The sequence below is a fragment of the Ceratotherium simum genome, chromosome 11 (genome assembly GCF_057802395.1).
Source record: "Ceratotherium simum simum isolate JZ-2026a chromosome 11, ASM5780239v1, whole genome shotgun sequence".
Lineage (NCBI taxonomy): Eukaryota > Metazoa > Chordata > Mammalia > Perissodactyla > Rhinocerotidae > Ceratotherium > Ceratotherium simum.
This window is the reverse complement of record NC_141910.1, coordinates 52,745,462-52,773,390: the sequence shown is the minus strand read 5'-3', so window position 1 is coordinate 52,773,390 and position 27,929 is coordinate 52,745,462. Positions and strand designations below refer to the sequence as shown.

The following is a 27,929-nucleotide window of genomic DNA, read 5'->3' as shown; positions in this document are numbered from 1 at the left end:
TGTTCTCTCTTCCTTCCACTCCCTTATACTTTTTATGCCTTGAGAGCACTTGGATTCCTCCCAACTAAAACATTGTCTCCTCCTTGAAAAGCCTTATGTGACAACCAGTTTTGCGCTCTCTTTAGCACTCCTCCCTTGTCCTGCCACAGGTGCACACCTCTCTTATAACGCACCTTTATTCTAACAGTTTTAACCTAATGGTCAGTTTACTTGTTTATCTTTCCTACTTGACTGTGAAGGTTTTGAGGGCATGTGTCCTTAGTGCCTTTTAGGTGATGCCTAACACATAGTGGGACATTAATACATGTTTGTGGAATGAGTGAATCCTGAGGTCAGCCCCAAAGGTATACTCAGTATAGAGGAGAATGGAAATAATTGAAGACAGAGTAGAAAAAATATGCAACGTATGTTGCCCAGGCTGCATAGGCAGTAGTGGGTCCAGCCATGGTTTATCTGGGGGAAAAGCCCACTTTAGTTTATTGAGGCATTGGGAAGGTTTTTTGCTCTTGTATTGTTTTTTTTTTTTTTTTTTTTTTTTTTTTATAATTTTATTTATTTATTTTTTTCCCCCAAAGCCCCAGTAGACAGTTGTATGTCATAGTTGCACATCCTTCTAGTTGCTGTATGTGGGACGCGGCCTCAGCATGGCCGGAGAAGCGGTGTGTCGGTGAGCGCCCGGGATCCGAACCCGGGCCGCCAGCAGCAGAGCGCTGCGCACTTAACCACTAAGCCACGGGGCCGGCCCCCTCTTGTATTGTTTTTAACATAGTTTTTTTGTTTTGTTTTTTAACATAGTTTGTGAAACCTGCTTTGGATTGTTATACGGGTTTTCTGGTACACGTACCAACATTTGATTCAGTAAGTCATAGACCCAAGAAACCCAAGAAGCTCAGCCTAGTCTGCTGTCTTAATTGAATTCTTTTATGCTTATTTAGTATAAACTTTTTTCAGTAAGTTGAATCCGCATTCCAATGTGAACTAGAAATGTTAAGCTGTTAATAGCTTCCCTGGAGGATTGCAACTTGGTAGGATGCCTCAGTACTTTCATCATCATTTATGCGTCCTGAAATGTCACGATTTCTGTTCATAAGCACAAAACTGCAAATGTTCATCAACTGGTCTATCTTAAACCTGTTATTAGTTTAGAAATTAGAGAAATATTCTTCACTAACCCAAGCCAATGATAAAATCTAACTCAATTTATAGTTCTTCTAAATCTGGTCATCAGCACTTCTATAATTAGTAAAGTTCTAAATAACAAAACCACCTACTCAATAGTTATGCTAAGTCCAACATTTATAGTTTTTCATTTTTGGAGCTTTTAATATAATATGTTCTTCCTTGTTTGAATCTTTCTACTCTTTATAACTCCCTCCTCTTTGGGATCTTACATTTCCTTTTTGATTCACACAGACCTCATTTAGAAAGTGACAAAGAGTTTTCAAAGCAAATTTGGATATAGCAAATTGATGTCGTAAAAAAAAGCGTTGATGCAGGAATCAGCAGTCATGGGTTTTGGTTTCAGCCTGTGACTAATTAGCTCTACACATTAGACAAATCACTTCCCTTATCTCAGTTTCTCCATCTGTAAATCTGTGAAGTGTGGGTGTTGGAATCAGTGGTTACAAACTTTATTTTTAATATGCTTGAAACCTTTTTACAAATGAAATCTTTCTCCCAGTGCCCACTATACAAAACAGAGTAGTAGCTGCTCTTAAGACACATACTCTTATGCTACACATGATCCCTAGTTCTCCTCAGAACACAGGGTAGCAACCACTGGGCCAGATCCCTCAGGGGTCCTTTCTCTGATTTTATTTACCCTTCACTCATGTCATTTTACCTATGGTCTATTTTCTCCAGTATCATTGACCCAAAGGTCTCAGCAATGCCAGCTCTCTCCACCTGGAGCCTTTCTCTGGCTCCTCCGTAGCATATGTATGTGGCCAGTTAGAATGTTTGAGAAATACCTCATTGTACTTTTCAACTTCTGCTGCAGTTCTTTCCTCCATTTAACTCTGAGTTTTTGGAATATGGCATAGATACTTATTTTTAAATCCTAAACTTTTTCTAAGATACCTTCCACTTTCTTAGCCCCGTGCAAATCACAATTCATCTGCGTTCTGTTTAATCACAGGATGGATATCTCAGCGCATTGCTTTTCAGTTCTCTCTTCGTCTTTAGACCCATTTTCTTTTCCTTAAGTACCAGTTAGTTCCCTAAGCCAGTGCTTCTCAAACTTCAATGTTCTACAAATCACCTAGGCATTTGTTAAGTATCCCCCAGGTGAAGCTGATGCTGTTGGTCTGAGTAGCAAGGCTCCATTTATATAGGCTTTAGCTGCCTGCTGTTCCAAAATGTTATGCCACACCTGCATGTCAGGCCTGCTACTGGTCCTCTGTCTCAACGCATTTTGAACTAGATAGCCTGAAATATGGAAGATGTAGAACTGTCTTCATTGGAAAACATCCAAAGCATGCTGTTTAACATCATGCGGGCTGGGAAAGCCAGAACCTATTTCCCCCCGTTTTTACTACTTTTAGAAATTTTCCATTTTTTCTCTTGAGATACCCATTACTCTCCTACTTTCCTTATCTCTTCTCTTGTAAAAGCCTAATGCCAGGAAAGAGTCTGATGAATTGATTCTCAATACATAGAAACAATTGAGGAGTTTTTCAGCCTTTCCTTAAAAGGCTTTTGACGATTAATCACGTACTGTCTTATAGGGTCTCTCGTTGAAGGAGAAGAAAAAAAATTTTCTCTATGTGTTAACATCTGCCTCTTTCAGTTGGGAGACAGATTCTTGCAGTTCTTTTTTTCCTTATTGTGGTTATCAGAGTATCTTGCACATGGTAGGTAAATCATAAATGAGTATTGACTTAGTGATGGCACATGGTGTGTTGTTTGGAAGTTTATTAGAAATGGAAAAAGATTGCGCTTGCCTTTCTGTACTGTAAGGTTTGATCTCTCAGTTAAGTGTTTGAACTTGAATTTTCCTCTTATCCAGGGGATGATCTCAACCCAGGGGAAAATGGCTCATTTTGCCCAAACTTATACCTACTGATTTATATTGGAAAGTCAAGTTAATAATTTACTTAGACCTCTGCTGTTTCTAGTAGGGAAGTCTGTTTGTGCAAATCATTTTTGGATCAGTCGTTTACTGGCAAGCATATGTAGTCATGCTTTCATACATATATTTGTACATTTGTTCATCGAATATTAATTGGGTGCCTATCTTTGTGGTAGGCACCGTACTAGGCACTGGGAATACAAAATGCATAAAACACAGTCACTGCTCTTAGGGAACTCACTCAGATAAATGTTAAGAGCACATATGTGTTCTTAACATTTTTTGTTAAAAAACAAAAGAAGTAATGAAATGTTAAAGACATGTAGGATTTCAGAGGAGAAACCGTTACATCAGGGGGTAAGATCAAGGAAGTCTCATAAGCGGACAGGGCATCTGAATGGGACTCTAAAGAATTAGGAGATTTGGGATTGGAGGATGCAAGGCTTGGAGAAGGCATTCAGGGTTGAGTGGCAGCGTACAGACATGATGGAGTGACAGGATGGAGTGTGGGCACCTGCTGCAGTTAGGGGGTGTCAACAGAGGAAGTGGAAAAACGAGGTTGGAAAGATATCTTGCAGGGGCTTGAATGTCAGGCCACTGTAGACAGGGGGAGAGCTTTCAAGGCTGGGAGAAAGGTGCGGTATTTCCTCTGCTTCTCAGAGCTCATTTTCTACGTGGGAACCACTCCTCCAGCCAGTTCTAGAGGGATACGGCTCCGAGCCTCTTGTTTATTCGGAGCTCCTAGCTGCCCTTTACATTCTGCAAATAACGTCAGTATGCAAATCAAAAGATCTCTGATTACTTCAAAAAGAGAGTCTAGTAGGCTCCATTCTTTGTTTTAACACCTGTGATTTGTGATTGTCTCCACTTAATGAGTGTGGTGCCAGGTGGCTGAAATAACTTGGAAGTAACCAATTGCCTGGTTGCCATGGGCACCAGACAGTTTGAACCAAGTGACTTGCTTGGTGGGTAGGTGGGTGCAAAGGTGTTCTGAGTTTCTAGGGTGCCTTTCCTTTCTGTCCTTAGACACAGAACCACCTGGGAAGAATCTCTAAACCCCATACCTCAAAGCAACCTGGAGAGGAAAGGAATACGGGGTAACTTTAATAGTAGGAAGAATAGCATGGTAATGGAAATGGTAATCAGTCCAAGAGCCTGGAATGAGTAAGAGAAGTCAAACCAACATTTATTGAGCCTGGTTCTGTACTTGGCACTTTCACATACATTTACCAAAGCTCTGCAAACCTATTGCTTCCCGTAATGCCTACTTTTAGCATATCACGTGGAAAAAACAAAAACATGCAAATTTTTTGCAAAAACATTTTATTTCTATACGTAAAAAATCATTTTTTTGCAGTTCCTCAGTTGCATGACAAACTTGCAAAACATTTCGTGTATTCAAATGGCATGCTGCTATGTATTTTTTGCATTCAGCATTGGCCTCTCTAATGCCTTTACGTTCATTGGGTGAGGTTTAGGGGGGCCTGTAGAGCAGGGAGTGCATGGTGTTCCATCCAAGGCCCAGGGTGGGTTACTATGCTGTTTCAAGTCCACCAGATGAGAAGCAGTAAGTTCAGGAAAAAAGCCGAGCTGCAGCCAGAGCCGGGTGCTGAGGCACAGATCGCTCTAGCAAAGCTTTCTTCTGGCATGTGTGGAGGCATACAGCTCATCTTTGTCCTGAAAGCCCTTTCTGGGTACTGATTAGGGCCTGGCACTCCATAGTATGTAACAGGTAATCAAACAACCCAGGGATGAAAGTCTCTTTTTAGCACTTAATTCTGTAGATTTTGATTTGCCATGGTTATCATCTATATTAGTGAGTTTAATAATTTACAAGAGAAAATGTTGGTTATAAGTGAAGGAAAACCACTTCAAACCAGCTTAAGCAAATAGGGCAATTTATTAGCTTTCCAAAGCCAGGAGAAAGTTGAATAGCCAAACCACGGTAGGAGCAGGACGCAGCTGGACCAAGACCCACGGGAACTAAGAGTATCAGTGCTACCAGGACTCTTCTCTCTCATCTCTGCTTCACTCAGCATGTTGGCTTTATTCTCTCACACTACAGCCTGGCCTTCTTCCATGTATGGGAAATGTTGCTACTGATGGTTTCTTTTGCCTCTGTAAAGGGACTGGCCTACACTTGGCTCCCAAGTTCACAAATCTTGAGGAAAGGACTGGCCTGTCCCTGGACCCATCAGCTCTTCCCAGGGAGTAGGCACCGGCAGCTCCGTCAGGAGCTGTGAGGATCGAGACCTAGGAGTGGGAACTAGAAGGAAGAGAGGCTTCCCAGGAGAAGAGAGGGTGTCAGGGAAGCAATATCACAGATGCCCACTATATCAACTACCACTTTATATCTGTTTTTCTATCCATTACAAAGAACTATATAAACTATTTATGTAAAAGCTTTATCTATCTTTTCGTTAATTTATGAAGACATACTGGGGATTTGGTAAATGGTGTTCATATTTGTTCTATATGTGCTCAAATAAAACTCACTATTGTTTTAACTTGTTTTGTTGGGCTCTTGGATAAAAGTCCGGCACAAGGTCTGTATCAGTAGGTGTGCGTTAAATTACAACTCAGAGACGTCTGAAGATGTCGTTCAGTGTGATTTGTAAAACAGTCACAAAAATTCATGCTTATTTAAATAAACTCAGCTTCTCATTGGACTCATTAAGAACACATTGTTAGGGCAAAAGGGGAAACTCCACACTCCAAATTCTTTCTCTAAAAACATTGACAAGGGGCTGGCCCTGTGGCGCAAGTGGTTAAGTGCGCGCGCTCTGCTGCAGTGGGCCAGGGTTTGCTGGTTCGGATCCCGGGTGCGCACCGACGCACCGCTTGGCGGGCCTTGCTGTGGCGGCGTCCCATATAAAGTGGAGGAAGATGGGCATGGATGTTAGCTCAGGGCCAGTCTTCCTCAGCAGAAAAAAGAGGAGGATTGGCAGATGTTAGCTCAGGGCCGATCTTCCTCACCAAAAAAAAAAAAAATTGGTGAGTAGAGAAGGTTGTGGAAGCAAGGAATCATCATTTGCGTCCCATGAAGACCCTGGCTGTACTGCAGAGGCTCCCTCAACCCTCTCCGGCCTCCTGGAAAAAATGCTCCATTTCACACACTTTTTAGAGTAATGCTGTGACTATTCAAAGAAAGTTGATGGTTCTCAAGGCTATGTCTATTAGGTATAATAACTGATGGGACAGTATATGATGAACAAAATCTTGATCATCATTGTTTTAAAAGAACCAAGATTTTTTTCCCCCAAAGTTTATTTGTACAACATGTGTTTCAATTTAACTTTATAAACAGAAGCTATAACCAACATATTAAGGGTAAGTACAGCTTCACAAGCAGATTCCTGCATAAATGAGAGTGGTGAAATTGTCTTTGTTTATGAAAATAATAAGCAAGATATATATATAAACCCTAACCCCACACTGTATCATGACATCTACTAGTAATGAACTCAAGATGTCACTTTTGGAAAACATGGACAGGTGACAACAGCTCTGTCCTGCTGTCCTGGCCTCACCCTTTAAGAGCTGGCTATTTCAAGAACATTGCAGTTATCCTTTCCTGACCTGACAATCAGCTCTTCTTATTTTCACTGAGTATAGTTAGTTAATCATAGAATGTGCCTAACCACACATTGTTGAAGGAAGTTGGTATTATGGCTTAGAACTCCACAGTCCTCATTGGTGTTCTTAGAGAAGCCATCCTCCTTTCTTAACTGAGTGTGTGTAAAGATGTCAAATGAATACATTTTGTTTAGCTTAGTGACCTTTACAGCCTTTAGTCTTTATACACTTAAGAATTTTCATTTCTTGCTCCATCATTTCTAAAATTAAACATTAAAACACATAAAGCATGTACTTCCCAGTTTGTTTTGAATACCCGCTATGTGCCTAGTGCAGGCGGAATAGTCTATTCTGGATAAAAAGGGAATAAGAAGTGGTTCCTTAAGTTGCTCGTGGTCTTTTGGAGCATACAGGATTTAGACACTATTGGAAAACAAGTAAATAGATAGTAAATCTCTGATATCTTTTCTGCACATGGGTTTCCAAGTTTTTTTTATCACTTTCTTTGAGTGCTGATAGTGAGTCTCTTCTTGTGCCCAACAGCATGCTAGTGGATACAGCATCATGGTTAAGAGTCCATGTTCGAGTCAACATACATGGGTTCGAAACTCATTTTCACCATTTAATCTCTCGCAGCTTCAGTTTCTTCATCTGCAAATGAGGATAATAATAGTACCTGCATGATAAGGTTGTTATGATGATTATATGAGATAATACATATAAAACACTAAGCAAAGTGACTACTGAGTAAACACTGAATAAATGTCAGCTGTTATTATTAGACATAATGGGAAGTAGGAGATCTCTACCTTGGCCTCAAGAAATTCACAATCTATTTGGAATATAAAATATATAGTGCTTAAACAGCATGGGGAATTCATGAAGCAACATGGTAAAAACTACCAAGGGTAGACTTAGATCACATTGCAGTTGAAAGAAATCTTAATGAGCAAGTGAATTAACAGTAAGAGTTAAAGAAATTAAAACCACACCAATTAAGAAAAGGGGAGAAAGAGCTTTTTTGATAAGGAGAGACACTGAAAAATTCTTAGTCAAGATCTAGTAAAACATATGGGGAGTGGCCCAATTTGTCTGAACTATGCAGGGAGAATCTTTGTACTCCCATTTCTATTTGGAGAAACCAAATCAGAAGTAGCTCTCTTAAATGCTACCTTCATAAGAGATATCAAAATATCAAAAGAATTTGTAGTGAAGAGCTCAGTATGTGGTGGAGACAGTCTGTAACTAGGCCCTCAGAACCCCTACTGCAGTGCTGCAGCCCCATGCTGCATGGAAAGGAGGAGGCTCAGGGCTGGGAGCCGCACTAACAGGTAGAAGAGCCCCACAAGGGACCCATTTATTACTCTTTCTCATCTATTTGGCTCAGCTTCCTTACTCTTGGATTCATTTTGCTTTCTGACTATACTGCTTTCTCTGGCATTTGTACATTTCCTAGCACTTAGATGAAGAGGAAATGACCTTATTTCCAAAATGGCCAGTGTCATAATTGGACAGAGACCCCTTAGCAGTGAGACCAAGGTCTTATCTTACATTATTTTCCTTGTTCTTCAATATTTCTTCTGCTTAGATTTAATTCCATTCCTAGCATATTCATTGTCATGTCTTAATGCCACTAGAATCCAAATTCAAATTTTGATTGGGGCTTCTTTTGTTATGTTACGCAGTGAGTCAGGAGGACTTTTTATCCTAAATCTCCTGTCTTAAGTAAGGAGAGGCCACTGCTCAGTCTCCAGAAGGCCATCTTTGACCACTTTCTCTAAGCTTGCATTCCCTCCTCACTTCTTGTCCCCTTTCCCTGCTTTAATTTTTCTTTAAAACATTTGTAACGTACTATATATTTTACTTACTTTGTGAAATGCATGAATGAATGGTCTTGTTCTCTTACTTGAGAAAACTTGACTTTGAAAAATCTAGATTTATGTAATTTGATGATGAATATATATTATCAAAATACTGGGCCTCTAAAGTACAAATCTCACTTAGTATATTTTAAAATAAGATTCTGTTTTGGAAATTTTTAATTTGCTTGCAGTTTTTCAAAAACTCATAGCTTTTATATAATGAGGTTCTTACCCAGACCTAGCTTTTAGTCATCCTAGGAATCATGATTTATCCTGGGTCTAGTTTAATACTATGCTAAATGTAACTCAAAATAGTTTTTACTTGATTTTTGACAAACTGTATAATGGCGTCTTTATAGTCCTTATGTCCACAAACTGGTTTTGCTAGTAATGGTACAGCTTTGTTGTAAGCCTTTTTGAATTGAGAAATACAAGGGCTTTTTTACAGTTTTCCTATGTGACCTGGGGTTTGTAATATTTATTGTTCAGCTAATGTCTACCAGCACTTGGTTAATTGGTAGTTTGCAGTCAACATACATGGGCTTGTTTAATGGCTCCTATCTTCACTTGGAAAGTTAGCACGTCAGAGGGGTAAAGCGTAATGATAAATTGTACTTGTGTTTTCTGTCATTTCCAAGGCTATTTGTTGTTTTTTTCTACACCCTTTTGATATTTGCAAAGAGCCCCAATTGAGAATAGTTATATAAATAAACCATTATGACCTAAGCAGAATGCTAACTCTTATTTAGACATAATAGGAAGGATATATGGTTATATATATATATATATGTGCTAATATATGGTTCAAATTTGAGTTTCCTTTAATAAAATCTTAAGTAGTCCTAGATTTAAGGAACTAAAAGATAAGTATTGAGAATCTTTCTAACTGAAAGCATTTTCTATTTAACTCCATCATTTACTCATTCTTAGAGTCATTCCTGCATTACTTCAGTTTTTTTCAACCAATTTGCTATATATGTACTATGTTCGAGACACTGGGGTTGCAAAAATGAACAGGAAAAGCTCCCAGCCTGCAATGAACTCACCATCTAGTGAATATTCACTATAAGCCACAAGAAACCCCTTTCTGCTATAGCCAAGAGCTGAGCCAAATCCATTGTTAAATCTCAGCAAAATATCATGGCCATCATTGCCTCGCCATATGTATTTCGGTGCCTCACACGCTTTTATCAAGGTAGGAGGCAATATTCTTTTTTAGCTTCAGCAGATTCGCCATCTTTCCCCCCGTTTTAGCTTGCTGCAGTTTCAAATGGTGCAGGTAGGAAGCCCTGAAAATGTATACTTGTACATTTTTAAATGTCCCCTGCTACACTATAACCACCCCCTGTTTTCCAAATGCTGCCATTAGTGGTTACAATAATCATCTGTAATGTTAGCTTCTAAGAACCATGGTACAAGAGCTTCTTTTATGATTTCCCAGATGGGAAGGAACACATGTACAAGCCTGTTACAGTTGCAGAAACTGGAGACAGCGCTGTGTAGATTTGTATTTTTGGAACTCTTTGGGCTTATTTAAGTACTCAAAGTCAAACTTAGGTATCCATTAGGAATCAAATACCAATTCAGGGAAAACTCATGTGCCACATCAAGGGGAATAAATCATATTAAAGTAGTTCGTAAAAGGAACTCCAGGAAACAACTATTTTCATCTTCAGACTAATGTTTCGTGTGCTTTTTGGAGGATGCCACATGATAAATGTTGATTATATAAACCAGGGTCATTCCATTTGTTTGGAGGACTGTCTCTGAGCATTTCTGTTCTTGGCTTAAAAAATAGTGAAATGAGAAGTTAAAAAGTAGGAAAGGGAAATAATTATAAATTATCTATAGGCATTTGGACTGAAGCTGCTAATTAGGAAAGGTTTTCAGTGGCCCCTAGTTTTTTGCAGTGTTTTTTTTTTTACAGGGTTTTGTGACTTTTAGTCAGAGCCTTGACCTTTAACAAGGAAACTCAGTCACTGGGGGAAGGTATCTGAAAGTCAATGTTAGTTCTTTTTTTTATTGTTTTTCTTAAGGTGACCAATTTAACTTTAAAGAGGACTACTTCTGTACTTAGATCATGAAATGAATTTGTCCCTCTGAATGTGAATTTTTTCAAGCTCAGCTTCAATCTTAGTTTTAGATATTTTATGAGTTTTAAAGTCATATTATATAATAACATGGTTTCTATTTGTTGAGACCATTAAGTATTTTTAAAAACTTCCCATCCTCATTTTACAGAAAGGAATACTCAAGGTTGAATGCTTTATCATATGTAAAAGAGCAAGAAGAGATAGAGATTCCCAGTCTTGGATCTTCTTTTTTTTTTTTTTTTTTTTGAGGAAGATTATCTCTGAGCTAACATCTGTTGTCAGTCCTCCTCTTTTTGCTGAGGAAGATTGGCCCTGGGCTAACATCCGTGCCCGTCTTCCTTTACTTTATATGTGGGACGCCTGCCACAGCATGGCTTGATAAGCAGTGCATAGGTCCACGTCCGGGATCCGAACCTGCGAATCCCGGGCCACTGAAGCAGAGCACGCAAACTCAACCACTACACCACAGGGCTGGCCCTGTGGCTCTTCTTTTAAAACCACTAGTTCTAGGGACCTCGGTGTATTATGGGAGGCAGGAGCAAGGAGTCGGTACTTAGTTTCCAGGTGTCACTGGTGACAGCAACTTTTGTAAAGCGGATTTCTGAAAATCACTAGGTGTGGAGGATAAAAGTTAGGAATTAACATTCATTTGTTTACTGATTTATTTATTCAGCAAACATTGAGTGGTTTCTATGTTCCAGGCACTGTACTAAGGTCCTCCTCTTACATACTTCCTATATCATACCACCTAAAAATATACATATTCCACAGGTATTACAAATGTGCATGTAAAAACAAAATTATAACAATATTAGATGAAAAACTAGGGAAATAGTTAAATAACTTTGGAGTTATTGACCAGATTTAACTCTATAGAAGTATAAATTTTCTGTGATGTCAGAAGAGCCCCCCAAACTAAGTAAAAAATCAAAAGTTAGATGGAGAGAAAATATTTATAACACATGTGATGGACAAGTGTTAATAAACCTAATAAACAACAATAACAAAAAAAGTCCAAAAACCTTTAAGCAAAACGGGCAAAGGATTTGATCAGAAAATGTATAGAAGAAAATGACCAGTAAAAAATAGAAAGTTGCTCAGCTTCATTCATTGAGACTAAATTGAGATACCATTTTCCAGCTATCAGATTGCCACCGTTATATTAAAGAGTGACAACGGCCAGTGTTATCCAGTTATTCAAGATGAGCGGAAGCCGTCTTTCATACTGATGCAAACTCATGGGTCCAAATGGGAATTGCTGCAAAATTTTTGAAAATTAATCTATTAAACTCTATTAAAATGTAAAATGTTCATGACCTTTGACCCAAGAAGCTCAGTTTTAGTTATCTATTAAGAAATATAAGTCCCACTAGTAAAGGATATATATACAAAGATATTTATTGTAGCACGATCAAATGGCTAAGAACTGCAAACAACCTGAATGTCCGTTGCTAGGCGAATGGTTTAATAAAAAATGAGTCCATGCCACAGAATATTATGTGGCTATTTAGAAAGCAGTTGGTAAAGTGATATGTATAATATGATTCCCTTAGGGAAAACAAAGCAGAAGGTTGAAGAACTATTTATATGCAAATGTGTGTATGTGTGTGTATGTTTTTATGAGCAAAGAAAAAGCTGTTTGAGGCTACACACACAGTTAACATTGGTTACCTTGCGAAGTGAGGGTGGAAGAGCTTTTTCTTTATGTGTATGGTTGTTACAACAAGCCTAAATTTTGTAATGTAAAACCAAAAAACAATTAAGGGGGATGTGGCCAAAGAGACAGGAGAAGACCAGGAGAGTGTAGTTTCTTAGAAGCAAGAAAAGAGAGTATTTCCAGAGGAAGATCATCCATGTCAAATACTGTTTAGAGATCAAGTAAGATAATGACAGAGAAGCATTTGCTGTGTTTAGTGGATGCCTTTGGTGGAAGCAGTCTTGATGAACTAGTAGGGTCAGAAGGCGATTATAGTAGGCTAAGGGATAAGTGGGAGGGAAGGGAGTTGAGACAAGGAGTGTAGACAGCTTTTTAAAGCAGTCTATGAAGGGGCAGAGAGATGTGAGAGACAATACAGGGGACTATGTAGAGACTTGCATGATTTCTTTTTTCTTTTTAAAATTTTTATTTTATAAGATGGGAGAGACTCCTGGTCCTTGTCCCTTTGTATACATGCCACACTGTGCATCCTATAGGCACAATAGAAGGCAGAGCAAGGAGACTGACGATGTTAGTGCTGAGCAGGATGAGTATGATGACCAGCTTCCCAGGATGCAGGAAAAGAAAGGGTGAGGTTGGTTTTAGACAGAAGGAAGGACGTCGTATCTGGGTTCTCAATGCTCACGGGCAGTGATTCTTAAAGTCTAGATTGGGACGCTCCTAGGATGGCCACTGAGCCCTCCTGAGGACCTATGAAATAATCTAGAAATATAGGTTGGTTCTTACCAGTCCCTATGGGTGAAAGATGTGCAATTCTATTAAGATTTTTAAAAATTTCTGTTGGACTTGGAGCCACTACCAACCGAAAATAATTATTAAGGGTTACTAAAATTTGGTATTCACAAATTAAAATCAGCATGCTACTAGAATTTATCCTAATTCATTATTTTATTCAGAAGTCTGGCAGACACTTGGTGCTCGGCAATAATCGTAAAGCACATAGTTGTAAGTCCCACAATTTTGATTCAGGACACTTCATCAATGTATCATCAGTGTTGGCTTGAGTTGGTTATGACATTCGGTTGCTGCTACTCTTGCTTTTTAATTATAAATCACAGTAAGTTTAGCTTTATCATTATCAGTTTAGTTTATTGTGCGTTGTTTGGTTAACTTCTCACTGTCTCTTAATACATATTTGGATGAACTATGTTTTTGTCTTATAATATTCTTATAACTAGACATTTAAGATACGTATGTCTTGTGGTTCATATATAAATCATCCATAATCATTTTGCTAAAGTAGATGTGTACATAACCCTGTCCATAACTCTGCCATTTGTTTGTGTGGTGGCACTCTTCATAGTGATATGTTTCTTGGGAATTTTTGCTATTTAAATAACTTACAATATATTATCATGGTAGGTATAATAAAATCACTGGGTATTTTAAGACTTTTTTTGTGTGACATAAATCATGTTTATAAATTATATTTTTCCTGTAAAAAGTAAATTATAAGCTATCTATATATTATATAAATTATAAGCCGTTATATATACTGCCAGCAACAAGTTTGCTGAGATTTGTTAACTGTGTTTTTGTCTAATTCTTTGTTATAACCAGATTCATTTTTCTCCTCTTGGAATGTGAGAACAAGTGAGATAGATAGGGATCTTTTCCCTTACTGTGGTGGGCGTTGGTCAGAGAGTTTGAAAGCCATCACTCTAGAGGAGTGACTAGATATGTGGCAAAGGATGTGCAGAGCCGCTAAATTCAAATCCAAGTAACTCATACCTCCAGCCTCAATGCCAGTGCACTGTAAGCTCATCACCTAAAAGATATTACAAGAGCAGGTACTGATGACATTGTGTTTTTCACTTCCTGTTTAAGGATGTAAGTGAAGACCCTGGAGAAGATGTGGCCCTCCTTTCTGTCAGTTTTGAGGACACTGAAGCCACTCAGGTGTACCCTAAGCTCTACTTGTCACCCCGAATTGAACAGTAAGTGTCAGTGTCATTAATTTTATGTAGCCCAGTGCTTCTCCTTGTTAACCAAACGTGTCTCTCTATTTATTTTACTACTCTTGAACTCTTAAAATTATTTCTCTTTATTGACTTTGTTTTCTTAAAATGAATTGTGTTGGGAGTTTAGATTGTAGAGTATATGCCATTAATATTTGCCACCGCAATCTTTAGATGAGTCTTCGTTGTGTACTTTGTGATATGAATACTGTACCTTTGTAGGGAGAGATGAGTTGACAGACTGAGTCTGAAATTGTGACTCCTTCCAAATGTTTCCTGGGTATGTGTGGTTTCAGCCTAAAAAGGACTGCTGAACAACATCCTACCCAATTTCTTATGTATTTGTAACTGTTATAGTTGTTTGTAAAAATGTAACTAGTCTCCTAAAAATATTAAGCAAAAACTTTTTCAGAAGTTAGTAAAGGTAATGTTAAAAGCAGATAGGTTAGGGGCCGGCCTGGTGGCACAAACAGTTAAGTGCGTGCTTTCAGCTGCGGCGGCCCGGGATTCGCCAGTTCGGATCCTGGTGCACACCAACACACCGCTTGGCAAGCCATGCTGTGGTGGCGTCCCATATAAAGTGGAGGAAGATGGGCATGGATGTTAGCCCACAGCCAGTCTTCCTCAGCAAAAAAAAAAAAAAGAGGAGGATTGGCAGATGTTAGCTCAGGGCCGATCTTCCTCACAAAAAAACAAACAAAAAAAGCAGATAGCTTAAAAAGATGACATGTTTTAATTATTTTTTCTGTGTCTATGTAGCTCTATATAATTTGGCACAGCATTCAGGCTACATGGTACAAGTAGTTTGATATCACACTTGTGTTTTAACCAAATAACTTTACTCATTGGTAATGTATTTTACAAGGACTAATTTTGCAGTGTCTTTATTGTTGGCTAAAATGCTTTAGTAGCTTATCCTACTTCAAAAGAAGCTGAGGTTCGTTGAAAATGGATTATAAGCAGATTTGATTGGGAACTTCTGACAGGACAGATTTTTCATCAGCAGAGCGAGTTTTTACAGACTCTGATTGAAGTGTATTATTAAAATTCTCTGCAAGGCATTTAGTCAGGGTTGGCTGATTTGTGTCTGTGAGATGTGGTCACCATCCAACATTCATATGCTAAGCCATTTTCACCCCCTCTGACCTTAGTTGTTCTAGTGTGTGAATCATGGACATACCATCTTGACACACTTATATAAGACATAGCTGTTTATACTCATACATGGAAGATGATAGGCATTAATAATCCACGTAAGTTCTCTCATTTGTTTATATACCTCTGACAGCACCTAGAACAGGATTTTACAGTAGCACGTGCTCAGTGAATATTTTAATTTTCGTTTGAAACTACTAACCAATATCAGTAAGAGGCCAAAGGGTGTGGGAGGCAGTACAGTGAAGTGGTAACAGGCAAGGGCTCTGGGGTCAAGCACATGTGGTTTAAACATGGGTTCTGCAGCTTACCATCTGGCAAAATACTTAACTTCTTTGAACTTGTTTCCTCATCTGTAAAATAGGGGTAATAATACCTGTCTCATAGTGTTGTTTTGAGGATTATATTAAATACTGTTCATAAAGCATTAATTGCAGTGCCTGGCACTATAGCAAGTAGTAACTATTAATGTTATTATTGATATAGTTCATAGGAGAAGAAAGAATGAGTGAGTGGTTAGCAGGACAAGTTGGGGCAGAAAAGGAGAGGATGAGTAAATAAGTGAGCAAATACTAGTTCTAGAGGAGCCACTGAGTACATATGTAATGAGTTAAATTAAGAAGGTATTTTGGTGATGAGAAAAAAGAATTAGTAATGAAATAATCACAAGATGTGGTAATAAGAATATATTAGTTAAGCTGCAGCCAAGAATTTGCCAGCTCAGAAAAAGAATTTTCCCAGCACTCATGTTATTTTTGTTTGAAGTTACTGCACCTAGTTTGCAAATAAACTTGCTAATAAAATATTTCTTGCTCTAAAAATCAAAATATTTCTTGCTCTAAAAATCTAAGATATGATGTAAAAAATTATTAGTGAAGGATATATTTTAAAAGTTATTTCCTATTTCTAAAATCTAGCTTTCTACATTTCTCCCCTCGTTTTATGTTAAGAACTGGCCATAACTTCCTTTTCCAGATCAGTTTCCTGTTATTTACCCTCCTGTAGCCTGTCCTTCAGCCAGACTCCATCACTTGAAGTTTTCTTAATTTACCTGTAGTCTCTTGCCTCTGTGCCTTTGCTAAAGCTGTTACCTCCATGTAAAATGCCCTCTAACATCCTCTTCCTATTGAAATATTATAAATTTTCTAAGGGCTTATTCAAATGCCATCTCTACCAACCATTTTCCCTTGCGCAATTAGTCTAGCCTTTCCCTAAACTCTTATGTTACTGAATTTGTATCACTCTTATAGTCTTCCCACCATAGATTTAGTTAGTGATGTGCTTTTTTTTTAATCTTTCACTAAATTGCAAGCTACTCAAGGGCAAGGAATAAGTCTTTTTGTTTTTTTAGTGCCCTGCACAAAGGCAGTGCACAGTAAACAGTAGCCTAATTGGCAGTATACTAGGTCAATAAGTAATTCTCACAAGAAAATTTGAAAATGCTTCACTGGGAGGTCTTACATTTTTCCTGGTTGATACAAATTCCTTTAGTAGAACTGTATTTGTAATACCAAAGAACACTACCAAAAGTTCTTATACCCTGAAGTAGAGGTTTTAAAAATGAGGTGTTAGAGAAAGGTTAAAATGGAAAGTGGTGAAATTGTAAGGCCTTAGAGAGTCATATCACATATTTGCTGAAGTTATTTTATTTATTTATTTTTTTTAAAGAATGCTTACTTTTATTTATTTATTTATTTTTTAAGATTTTATTTATTTATTTTATTTCCCCCCAAAGCCCCAGTACATAGTTGTATGTCATAGCTGCACATCCTTCTAGTTGCTGTATGTGGGACGTGGCCTGAGCATGGCCGGAGAAGTGGTGCGTCGGTGCGCGCCCAGGATCCGAACCCGGGCCGCCAGCAGCAGAGCGCGCGCACTTAACCGCTAAGCCACGGGGCCGGCCCTGAAGTTATTAATATCTTTGGTTAACTCTTGCAGGGTTCAGAGCATAGAAAAGAAGTAATGTCATTTCAGTAAGTCCAAGGTTATAGTTAGATTTTAAGAACTGGGTGAAGAGGTGTTGGTACTATCTTTGATATTGTGTTAAGCTGTCATTTGTTTTTTGTGTTTTATGCTTTCCTGTCAACTCTTAATTATCCAGGCATTGATTATAGACTCAGACTTGGAGAGTTCTTTCAGGAGTCATGGGAAAAGTATCCCATGTGGACCCGCCCAAAGCTGATGCCAGACACTTGCCCTAGCTGAGGCTTGTGCACTTTTTGGCTTCTGCTGTGGCTCTTTCTAGGAAGTCCCAAGCCCCATGCAGTGCATTTGACGGGCAGAGGCCCAGGCAAGACCAGTAGCCTGATCCACAACAGGTAAAAATTGGCAAGAAAAGGCTTGCATTCTCACCGTCTGCTCTCCATGGGCATATCAATGATATCTTGAGCCTGGGAGATACCCCATTTCAGTCTGGCTATTATCTCTCTGCCCACGTTAACTACTCTCAGAAATAGGAAAAGCCTACTTTGGGGTCTTGTCATCACATGTAGGAAAAGGGATCAATTTGGTGTACCCTAAAGATTTCTAGGGACGTGGATACCAAATATCCCCAAATTAGATAATCCCTACAAAAGGGAACATCTTTGGGTAGAAAACTCCCAAATGTCTTATAATTTATGAAGCTCTGAAATGCAGTCCCACTTCACAAGTCTGTCTGTTTGCCCGGGGTCTTGGGATAGTTGCCTGGTGTTTCTGGCAGCTGGGACACATGACTGCACACCTCTATGGTGGGTAGATGCCTGTTGTTTCCTCATCTCCCACGGCATGTATATGGCTTGCAAAGTAAACGCTTCTGAGAACTTCGTGTTCTTCTCGCACAGGGGACGTTTATGAAATACACATATTTCAAGCTCTATACATTTGTTTGCCAAGGAACTCAAAGCAGTCAGTTGAATTAGACACTAAGTACTGTTCATTTAAATAGAAAAAAAAGGTAGTGGTAAGGTAAGCAAAAAAAGCTAGTGGTCAGTTACGCAAAATAGAGTTTGGTTGAATATTAAGCACAGCGGGAGCTAGTTTCTAAACTTGTTGCTTTATTTTCCTGGCAGAAAAGCTGGAATTGTAAGGTTACATCATCGGAGCTGGCACTAAACATGCTCTACCTTTCCCTCCTTCTCAGACTGTTGGCAGTTCCAGCAGCGACACCAGAGGTTAAATGGGCAGCAGAGGCTGTGCAGTTCTCTTCCCCGAAAGGTGTGGGCCCTTTTCTTGTCTTGAGCCAGTTCGTGGGAGTGGTTTGAAGAAAACCAGCTTGTCACTCCCTGTGCTGTTCCCACTCGGTGCATAAAAAGAGGACTTCAGGCCCTGAGGCAGACCAGGTGGCATCTTGCACAAGTACAGAATTTGTTTTTAGAACTTTTGTTGTTAAGTTACAGTCCCCCTTAGAAATAAGTACTCAAAGCTTACCAGCCCACAAATGTTCACCATTAGTGAATCCTGTGTGCCTGCAAATATACATAGATTCATTCTTTCAGGCAACAAAAATGCAATGAAAATTGACCAAGTGAAAGGCCCTTTGCTAGGTTCTTCAGAGGATGTCAAGATAAATGAGATGTGGCTTTTGCCTTTAATTTGCTTATAATATAGTAGGGGAGATAAGAACAAATAATAGCAAGTTCCAACTTGTGTTTTAGTAGAAAAGGCATGATAAGACTTGGCATCAGAAGCCCTCTGTTCCTCCACTACTTAGCTGGCAATCTTGGCTCAAGATACTTAACCTTTTTGAGCCTCATTTCATCTTCTGTAAAGGGGGATAAATCTTGTTTCAGTTTCATCTACTCCAAGGGGAGATATATATGAAAGTGTCTACTGTAGTGTTTGGCACCTGGTCGATGCTCAGTTAGTGCTTCTTGAGTTGTATAAATACCTAAGAAAGACTTACTAAGTACTGTAAGAGTTCAAGGGAAGAGGATGTGATCTCCTCTTTTTCCATTTGACTTGGTGGAGAGGGGACTTTAGAAGATTTTGGGAAGGCTGGCTCTTCCAGTGTAATGTGGCTTTTCTAGAGATTAAACATGTAATACTGTAACAATAATAAAAATGTATTTGTTTGGTACTTAAAAATTTTCAAACTGCTTTTCACTTTACCATCTTGTCCCATACTCATGTTGTATTCCTAGCATATGTTTTTGTTTTTTTATTGATGTTTGAATAGTTTTTAACATTGTGAAATTTTGGGTTGTACATTTTTGTTTGTCCATCACCATATATATGACTCCCTTCACCCCTTGTGCCCACCTCCCACCCCCATTGCCCCTGGTAACCACAATACAGTTTTCTCTGTCCATGTGTTGGTTTATATTCCACATATGGGTGAGATCATACAGTGTTTGTCTTTCTCCTTCTGGCTTACTTCACTTAACATAATACCCTCCAGGCCCATCCATGTTGTTGCAAATGGGACAATTTTGTCTTTTTTATGGCCGAGTAGTATTCCATTGTGTATATATACCACATTTTCTTGATCCAGTCGTCAGTCGAGGGACACTTAGGTTGCTTCCACTTCTTGGCTATGGTGAATAATGCTGCAATGAACATAGGGGTGCATAAGCCTCTTTGGATTGTTGATTTCAGGTTCGTTGGATAGATTCCCAATAGTGGGATGGCTGGATCATAGGGCATCTCTATTTTTAATTCTTTGAGGAATCTCCGTGCCGTTTTCCATAGAGGCTGTACCAGTTTGCATTCCCACCAGCGGTGTGTGAGGGTTCCTGTTTCTCCACATCCTCTCCAACATTTGTTGTTTTTTGTCTTGGTGATTATAGCCATTCTAATGGGCATGAGGTGATATCTTAGTGTTGTTTTGATTTGCATTTCCCTGATGATTAGTGATGTTGAACATCTTTTCATGTGCCTGTTGGCCATCTGTATATCCTCTTTGAGGAAGTGTCTGTTCATTTCCTCTGCCCATTTTTTGATTGGGTTGTTGTTTTCTTGTTGTTCAGTTGTGTGAGTTCTTTATATATTATGGAGATCAACCCCTTGTCAGATGTATGTTTTGCAAATATTTTCTCCCAGCTGGTGGGTTGTCTGTTCATCTTGATTCTAGTTTCATTTGTCTTGTAGAAGCTCTTTGATCTGATAAAGTCCCACTTGTTTATTTTTTCTTTAGTTTCCCTAGTCTGGGTAGGCATGTCATCTGAAAAGATTCCTTTATAACCAATGTCAAATAGTGTGTTACCTATATTTTCTTCTATGAGTTTTATAGTTTCAGGTCTCACCTTCAGGTCTTTGATCCATTTTGAGTTAATTTTTGTGAATGGTGACAGCAGATGGTCCACTTTCATTCTTTTGCACGTGGCTGTCCAGTTTTCCCAACACCATTTATTGAAGAGACTTTGCTTTCTCCATTGTATGTTCTTGGCTCCTTTGTCGAAAATTAGCTGTCCGTATATGTGTGGTTTTATTTCTGGGCTTTCAATTCTGTTCCATTGATCTGTGTGTCTGTTTTTGTACCAGTACCATGCTGTTTTGATTACTATTGCTTTGTAGTATGTTTTGAAGTCAGGCATTGTGATGCCTCCTGCTTTGTTCTTTTTTCTTAGGATTGCTTTAGCTATTCGGGGTCTTTTGTTGCCCCATATGAATTTTAGTATTCTTTTTTCTATTTCCGTGAAGAATGTTATTGGGATTCTGATTGGGATTGCATTGAATCTGTAGATTGCTTTAGGTAATATAGATATTTTAACTATGTTTATTCTTCCAATCCACGTGCATGGGATATCTTTCCATTTCTTTATGTCATCATCGATTTCTTTCGATAATGTCTTGTATTTCTCATTGTATAGGTCATTCACCTCCTTGGTAAGATTTATTCCTAGGTATTTTATTCTTTTTGATGCAATTGTAAATCTTATTATCTTTTTGAGCTCTCTTTCTGTTAGTTCATTATTAGCATACAGAAATGCAACTGATTTTTGTAGATTGATTTTGTACCCTGCAACTTTGCTGTAGGTGTTGATTATTTCTAATAGTTTTCCAATGGATTGTTTAGGCTTTTCTATATATAAAATCGTGTCATCTGCAAATAGTGAGACTTTCACTTCTTCGTTACCTATTTGGATTCCTTTCATTCCTTTTTCTTGCCTAATTGCTCTGGCCAAAACCTCCAGTACTATGTTGAACATGAGTGGTGAGAGTGGGCAGCCCTGCCTCATTCCTGTTCTCAGAGGAATGGCTTTCAGTCTTTCCCTGTTGAGTATAATGTTGGCTGTAGGTTTGTCATAAATAGTCTTTATTATGTTGAGGTACTTTCCTTCTATTCCCATTTTGTTGAGAGTTTTTATCATAAATGGATGTTGTATCTTGTCAAATGCCTTCTCTGTGTCTATTGAGATGACAATGTGGTTTTTATTCTTTGTTTTGTTGATGTGATGTATCACGTTGATTGATTTGTGGATGTTGAACCATCCATGCGTCCCTAGTATATATCCCACTTTATCATGGTGTATGATCTTTTTAATGTATTGCTATATTTGGTTTGCCAGTATTTTGTTGAGGATTTTTGCATCTATGTTCATCAGCGATGTTGGCCTATAATTGCCTTTCTTTGTATTGTCTTTGTCTGGCTTTGGTATCAGGGTGATGTTGGCCTTGAAGAATGATTTGGGAAGTGTTCCATCTTTCTCTATTTTTTGGAATGGTTTGAGAAGGATGGGTATTAAATCTTCTTTGAATGTTTGGTAAAATTCACCAGAGAAGCCGTCTGGTCCTGTACTTTTATTTTTTGGGAGGTTTTGGATTACTATTTCAATCTCTTTACTTGTGATTGGTCTATTCAGATTCTCCATTTCTTCTTGGTTCAGTTTTGGGAGGTTGTATGAGTCTAAGAATTTATCCATTTCTTCTAGATTGTCCAATTTGTTGGCATATAATTTCTCATAGTATTCTCTTATAATCCTCTGTATTTCTGTGGTATCCATTGTAATTTCTCCCCTTTCATTTCTAATTCTATTTACTTGAGCCTTTTCTCTTTTTTTCTTAGTAAGCCTGGCTAAGGGTTTGTCGATTTTGTTTATCTTCTCAAAGAACCAACTGTTTGTTTCATTAATCCTTTCTACTGTTCTTTTGGTCTCAATTTCATTTATTTCTGCTCTGATTTTTATTTTTTCTCTCCTTCTGACTTTGGGCTTTGTTTGTTTTTCTTTTTCTAGTTCTGTTAGGTATAATTTAAGGTTGCTTATTTGGGCTTTTTCTTGTTTATTAAGGTGGGCTTGTATCACTATGAGTTTCCCTCTCAAGATGGCTTTTGCTGCATCCCATATGGTTTGGTATGGCATATTTTCATTTTCATTTGTTTCCAGATAGTTTTTGATTTCTCCTTTAATTTCATCAGTGATCCATTGGTTGTTCAGTAGCATGTTGTTTAATCTCCACATTTTTGTCACTTTCCCAGTTTTTTTTTCATGGTTCATTTCCAGTTTCATAGCATTATGGTCTGAAAAGATGCTTGTTATGATTTCAATCTTCTTAAATTTATTGAGGCTTGCTTTGTTTCCCAACATATGGTCTATCCTTGAGAATGTTCCATGCGTGCTTGAGAAGAATGTTTTTGGATGGAGTGCTCTGTATATGTCTACTAGTTCCATCTCGTCCAGTTTTTCATTTAAGTCTACTATTTCTTTATTGACTTTTTGTCTCGATGATCTATCCATTGATGTAAGTGGGTTATAGCATATGTTTTATAATACATCTTTTTCCCTCTATAACCTGGAATTCTTAGACCCTGCCTAGCCTGTACTTCCTTTTTCAACCCATTAAATTATGCTAAATTATGTTTCCCATGATTCCATCCCTAGACCTCCTCTGTGGCCTTACCTCTTTGTGGAGGTAAGGCCCCCAAATCCCCATTTCTAATCCCAACTCTTCTTCCTGCTTACAGATCTGCTTTTCTACCCACTTGATAGACATGTCTGTCTGTGTATTCAGTTGACACCTCAAATTCAAAGTGTCTGAAACCAAACTCATCATTCCCCCAGTGAAGCAAGGTTTCTTCTTCACAACCTTATTTCTGCTCATGACACTCTCATTTTCTTAGGTGCCCAGGTGCTACATCTCAAAGACATAGGCGTTGTTTTGTACTAGAAATCCTCTCTCCACGGTATCTCTCATTCTTCTCATTCCTACTGTCATTCCCTAGTTCTTCGGTTGCCATGTCTCCTGATGGCCTTTTAACATTTCTTCCTACTTCAGTTTATCCAACACAGAACTGTCACTATCTTCCTGAAGTATGCTCCGGTCGTATAATGTCCTTTCCTTGCTCGACACCCTCAGTGCCTTCCTGTTACCAGCTGAGTTAAGTACACATCTCTCAGTCTGGCATTCCAAGTATTCTCAGTAGTTCCAGCTGACCTTTCCACCCCAGTCGGGGTTCCCTATGTATCCTAGTGTTCAGCCAAATTGGTTTTTTTGTGATTTCTTGTGAAAACGCCTTGTATTTTTTTCACTTCCATACCTTTGCTTGGGCTGCTTCTTATACCGGAACATTGAATTTATCTCCCATAGGATCTGTCAAAGTTCTGTCTATCCTTTTAGATCTTCTCAATCATCACCTTCTTCATGGAACTTTTCCTGACCACTACCACCTGCCTCCCCAACAGGACTGCATTTTCCCCTCCTGTATTTGTGCCTCTATTGTCACATTGTTTTGCTGGACTATCAACTCCTCAAGGCTGGGCCTCTGTTTCGATCAGTTGAAGGCTGGTGAGCCACAGCCCATCTCCTGCCAAGCTGGCCCACCTCTTGGACCCTGCCTGAGCTCAGCCACAGCCCGCACTGATTGGGCTTCCTGCCGGGGCAGAAAGCTTTGAACCTGTTGGATCCCTGTGCCTGCAAAGGCAAGTGGTCTCTGTAGTTGTTCTCACAGTGCTGTGCCTTGTGACTACCCAGGCGGCTTGTTTCCTCTATGGACCCCTGGTCATGTTTCTGAGAGGTGGGGCTTTATTTCATAGGAGTGGTTTATCAGCTGAATCCTGGAGGTGGTAAATGTGATTTTGATCTCATGTGACCTCTCATTTACTCCTGTTGTGGCCTCTCCAGCCTCCCTTTCCCTGCCTTTACCCCATAGTGTGCCTGGGCACAGGCATAGTTACTTGGGGTAACACATGGTACGTTGGGATAGCCTGTAATCCTCAAAGACTGGGATAAACTGAGACTTGACTAAAGGGAGGAGTTGAAAATTAAAATACTACTACTTAGAATTATGGGTGGGATTTAATAAGATTATGGATATTAAATTCAGATAAATCAGATAAAATAATTTTTTAAAGCAATGAAAAAATTCAATATTTTGTGATTATATTTAAATTTAATACTGAATTCAACATCACAATAGGATGGAAAATTTTCATTTTAGATGCTCAAAAGATTTCTTAGAATAATTAGAAAAATGGTGTAACAGATATATTTGAAAGAAAAGATAATTCTTGCCTTCTTTTTTTTTTTTTTTTATCCTACATCAATTGTTTCAAGAAACAAGACCCCATATCACTTGGGGTGATTTTTTTGTCAGGATTTAAGTAAAAGAACATCATAGTAAACATAGTTTAATTTAGCTTTACTCATGTTTACTTGAGTCACTGAGATAATCCTATAATAAATATTGTGCTCCTGGAGGTTTTTTTCCCCTTTGATAAATATACAGACCTGAGTATGCTAAGACAACCAGCTGTCAGGAGAAGATGTGTATTTGGTTTTAGTGGAGTGAGCTATCTTAACCTCTAGGGACTTGAGATGTTCGTTTTACTAGTCTGGGAGCAAGGCCAAAAGGGTTCTTCGTGACTTAGAATGGAATTCTGAAAAGTAAGTTCAGCAAGTTTTCATTAGTGAGTTTGGCATTTGGTCTTGCCTGTGCCTCCCAAAAGATCAAGAGCTCAGCCTGCCCTTTGGAACATTGCCAGAAAGAACCAGAATGGAATTTAGTTGGGGGAGAAGATCAATCAGCCCCAAAATATCATATTTTTGGAAACATTCTGGTGTAGAACTCCCACCTCACCAGCTGCCTAAGCTAGTGGTATATAGATGTTTTTATCTAGTTTTCTTTTTAGATAGAAAATATACCTTTAGAAAGATGTATATAAGTCTGTGACAGCTTAAAGCTCACGGGTACATGTTTCTTAAACTTGTTTGACCTTTAAGCTCTGTCTTAGATTTATTTTGTCTTTGGGCAGTTCTGCGCCTCGTTTCTCTTAAATGCTATTCTCCTCTCTACAGCATGATGATTAGCTTAAAACTACTAGATATGATGTATCTTCATTTAAAACATCAGGCCTAGGACCTTTCTGCTAAACATCTCAAGGGTTTTGTGCGGAATTTTTTCTGTAATGAAGACTAGAGGTTCATGACTTTCAGTTTAATACTATATCTCAACAGCAAAGCTCTGAATACTGATCATTACTGTTTTATGCAGTCAGTGTTCGTTTATATTTATTCACAAGCAGGAAAATATTCTTCAATGGAAGGTCTGAGATGAAGCGTGGTAGTTAACAAAAACATTAGGCTGTGTTATAGGTAGGAGCAGAGAAATTAGAAAGTAGAAGAGAAAATGTCCTAGAATGTTCCAGAACTGATGGAAGGCACCAATCCTCAGATGCACAATGACTCTCAAACACACTAATTAAAAAGAAATTGACCTAAACACATCATCTGAAACTGCAGAACACCAAAGATTGAAAGTATCCAGAGTTGACATATTATGTTTGAAGGAATAGCCAATTGACACAGACCTCTTTGAAAATCTGATGAGGGCCATGGACTCTGCCCCAGAAAAATGTACAGACACAAAGAGTTTAAATACAGTTTTGAGAGTAACACACCTGTCCCTGAAGCCAATTCATAAACCTCATGTAAAGATCCTTGTTCTAGACTTCAGTTCTGCATTTTTAATGCCTTCTATACTGTCTCATGCTAGAATAATCACTGAAGCTTCAAATTTAATATCTTAAGTGTAATTATCATCCAACACTACCCATTTCCCCTTTCCCGAAATCTTTACACCTCTCCTATGTTCTTTGTTTTCATTAATGACTTTACTATCCTTCTAGTGACCCCAGCATGAAACCTAGGGTTCCTATTTTTGACCTTTCTCTTGCCCATTGTTTCCCATATCTACAACTGCCAGTTGATTTTGCCTCCGTGGTATCTCACATTCATCTCCTCAGTCTTTCCCCTAGCCCTATTTCAAGCCTCTATGTATCTTACTCTTTGCCAGATAAATCTTTGGAAAGCAAGGCTCGATTCCATGTTACTCCCTTGCTTAAACACTCTTAGTGTCTCTTTATTGGACAGGTGAGAAAACTGCATGTTACATTGTCCTGTCTGAGAAGCTTCAGTGCCCACCACCCTCCTAGCCCCTGTATACCATGTATTCCAGACACCTGAACACAGATGGTGGAACCAGGGGTAGGTACTTCTGGAGAGTCCCCTTAACTTTTTAGAAGCATACCTATATTTGTTTAAAAATTTTTTATCCAACATTTTTAGGCGTTTGTAGCAGCAGGTCTCTTTAGATTATCTATTTGGCCATATTGCGAAATGTTCTTCTGCATTTTGTCTTGATTGTTGCAGTTTTTTACAAGGATTGACTATGATTGTAGATGTGCTCTGAATGATATTCCAGTGATATTCTGCTATGTAGCTATTGAAACTCTTTCCTGTTCTTCTTTATTTCCCGTGGTTTTTAGTAAACCTCTATCCATTGAGATAACTTATCTGAGCTACTGTCATCTCTCAACTGGATCGTTGAAATATTCTTCTACCTGGTCTCCTGCATCCACTCTTTCCCCACTTCCATCTGGTCGCCACACTGCAGGCAGAGTGGGCTTTCTAAAACAAATCTGATCTCATCATTCTCTTGCTTAAAAACAAAGTTCATTACCTTTCTTCATAAATGATCACTCATCAGCTTTATCCAGCTCAGTTCTTTTCTCTGTGTCTCCCAGGCATATTTCTTTTTTTACTACCTATATCCACTCTGTCATCAAGTTCTAGCATTTTTTCTTCACTCTGTCTTGAAGTCTGAACTCCTCCAAGTCTTTGTTTCCTCCTGTTCTGTTGTTTCAGTTATCTTCCCCTTTAATCCTTTTTCTCAAACGCTGGGTGGAAATAGAAACTAATATGTAAAAAAGGTGCCATAAAATTATGAAAAAGATGGTCATCAGTGCGATGAGATAGTTATTCCCATCTCTTTCAAGGGTGAGGACCTATTTTTAATGTGAAACCTTTTACATGAGGGTGGAAGGAGGGCTTGACCACAAAGAGGCAGCACAGGGGAATTTTTAGGATGATGGGATTGGTCTGTGTCATGATTGTGGTGGTCGATATACAGCTCTATGAATTTGTCAAAACTCGTAGAACCGTGCATCACAAAGAGTGAATTTTACTGTGGGTAAAAAATAAACTTAAAAAATGTTTCACAGACCTATACAGACAGAAGTAATACTTTTTAGCATTTCATGTTAATAAATGATGAATTAAATGCCTTTTAAATGAACTTGTATT

General features: G+C 38.6%; 1 protein-coding gene across 4 annotated transcripts in view; it reads left to right on the top strand.

The window, feature by feature from the left end:
• BABAM2 (BRISC and BRCA1 A complex member 2) overlaps positions 1 to 27,929 on the top strand; it is a 460,673-nt gene that overhangs the window by 249,485 nt on the left and 183,259 nt on the right. For all 4 annotated transcript variants that reach the window (XM_087436974.1, XM_004418193.3, XM_087436975.1 and 1 more), the window contains one exon: positions 14,146 to 14,255. In XM_087436974.1, coding sequence (XP_087293100.1) covers positions 14,146 to 14,255 — 110 coding nt within the window. The remainder of the gene's footprint in view (positions 1 to 14,145; positions 14,256 to 27,929) is intronic.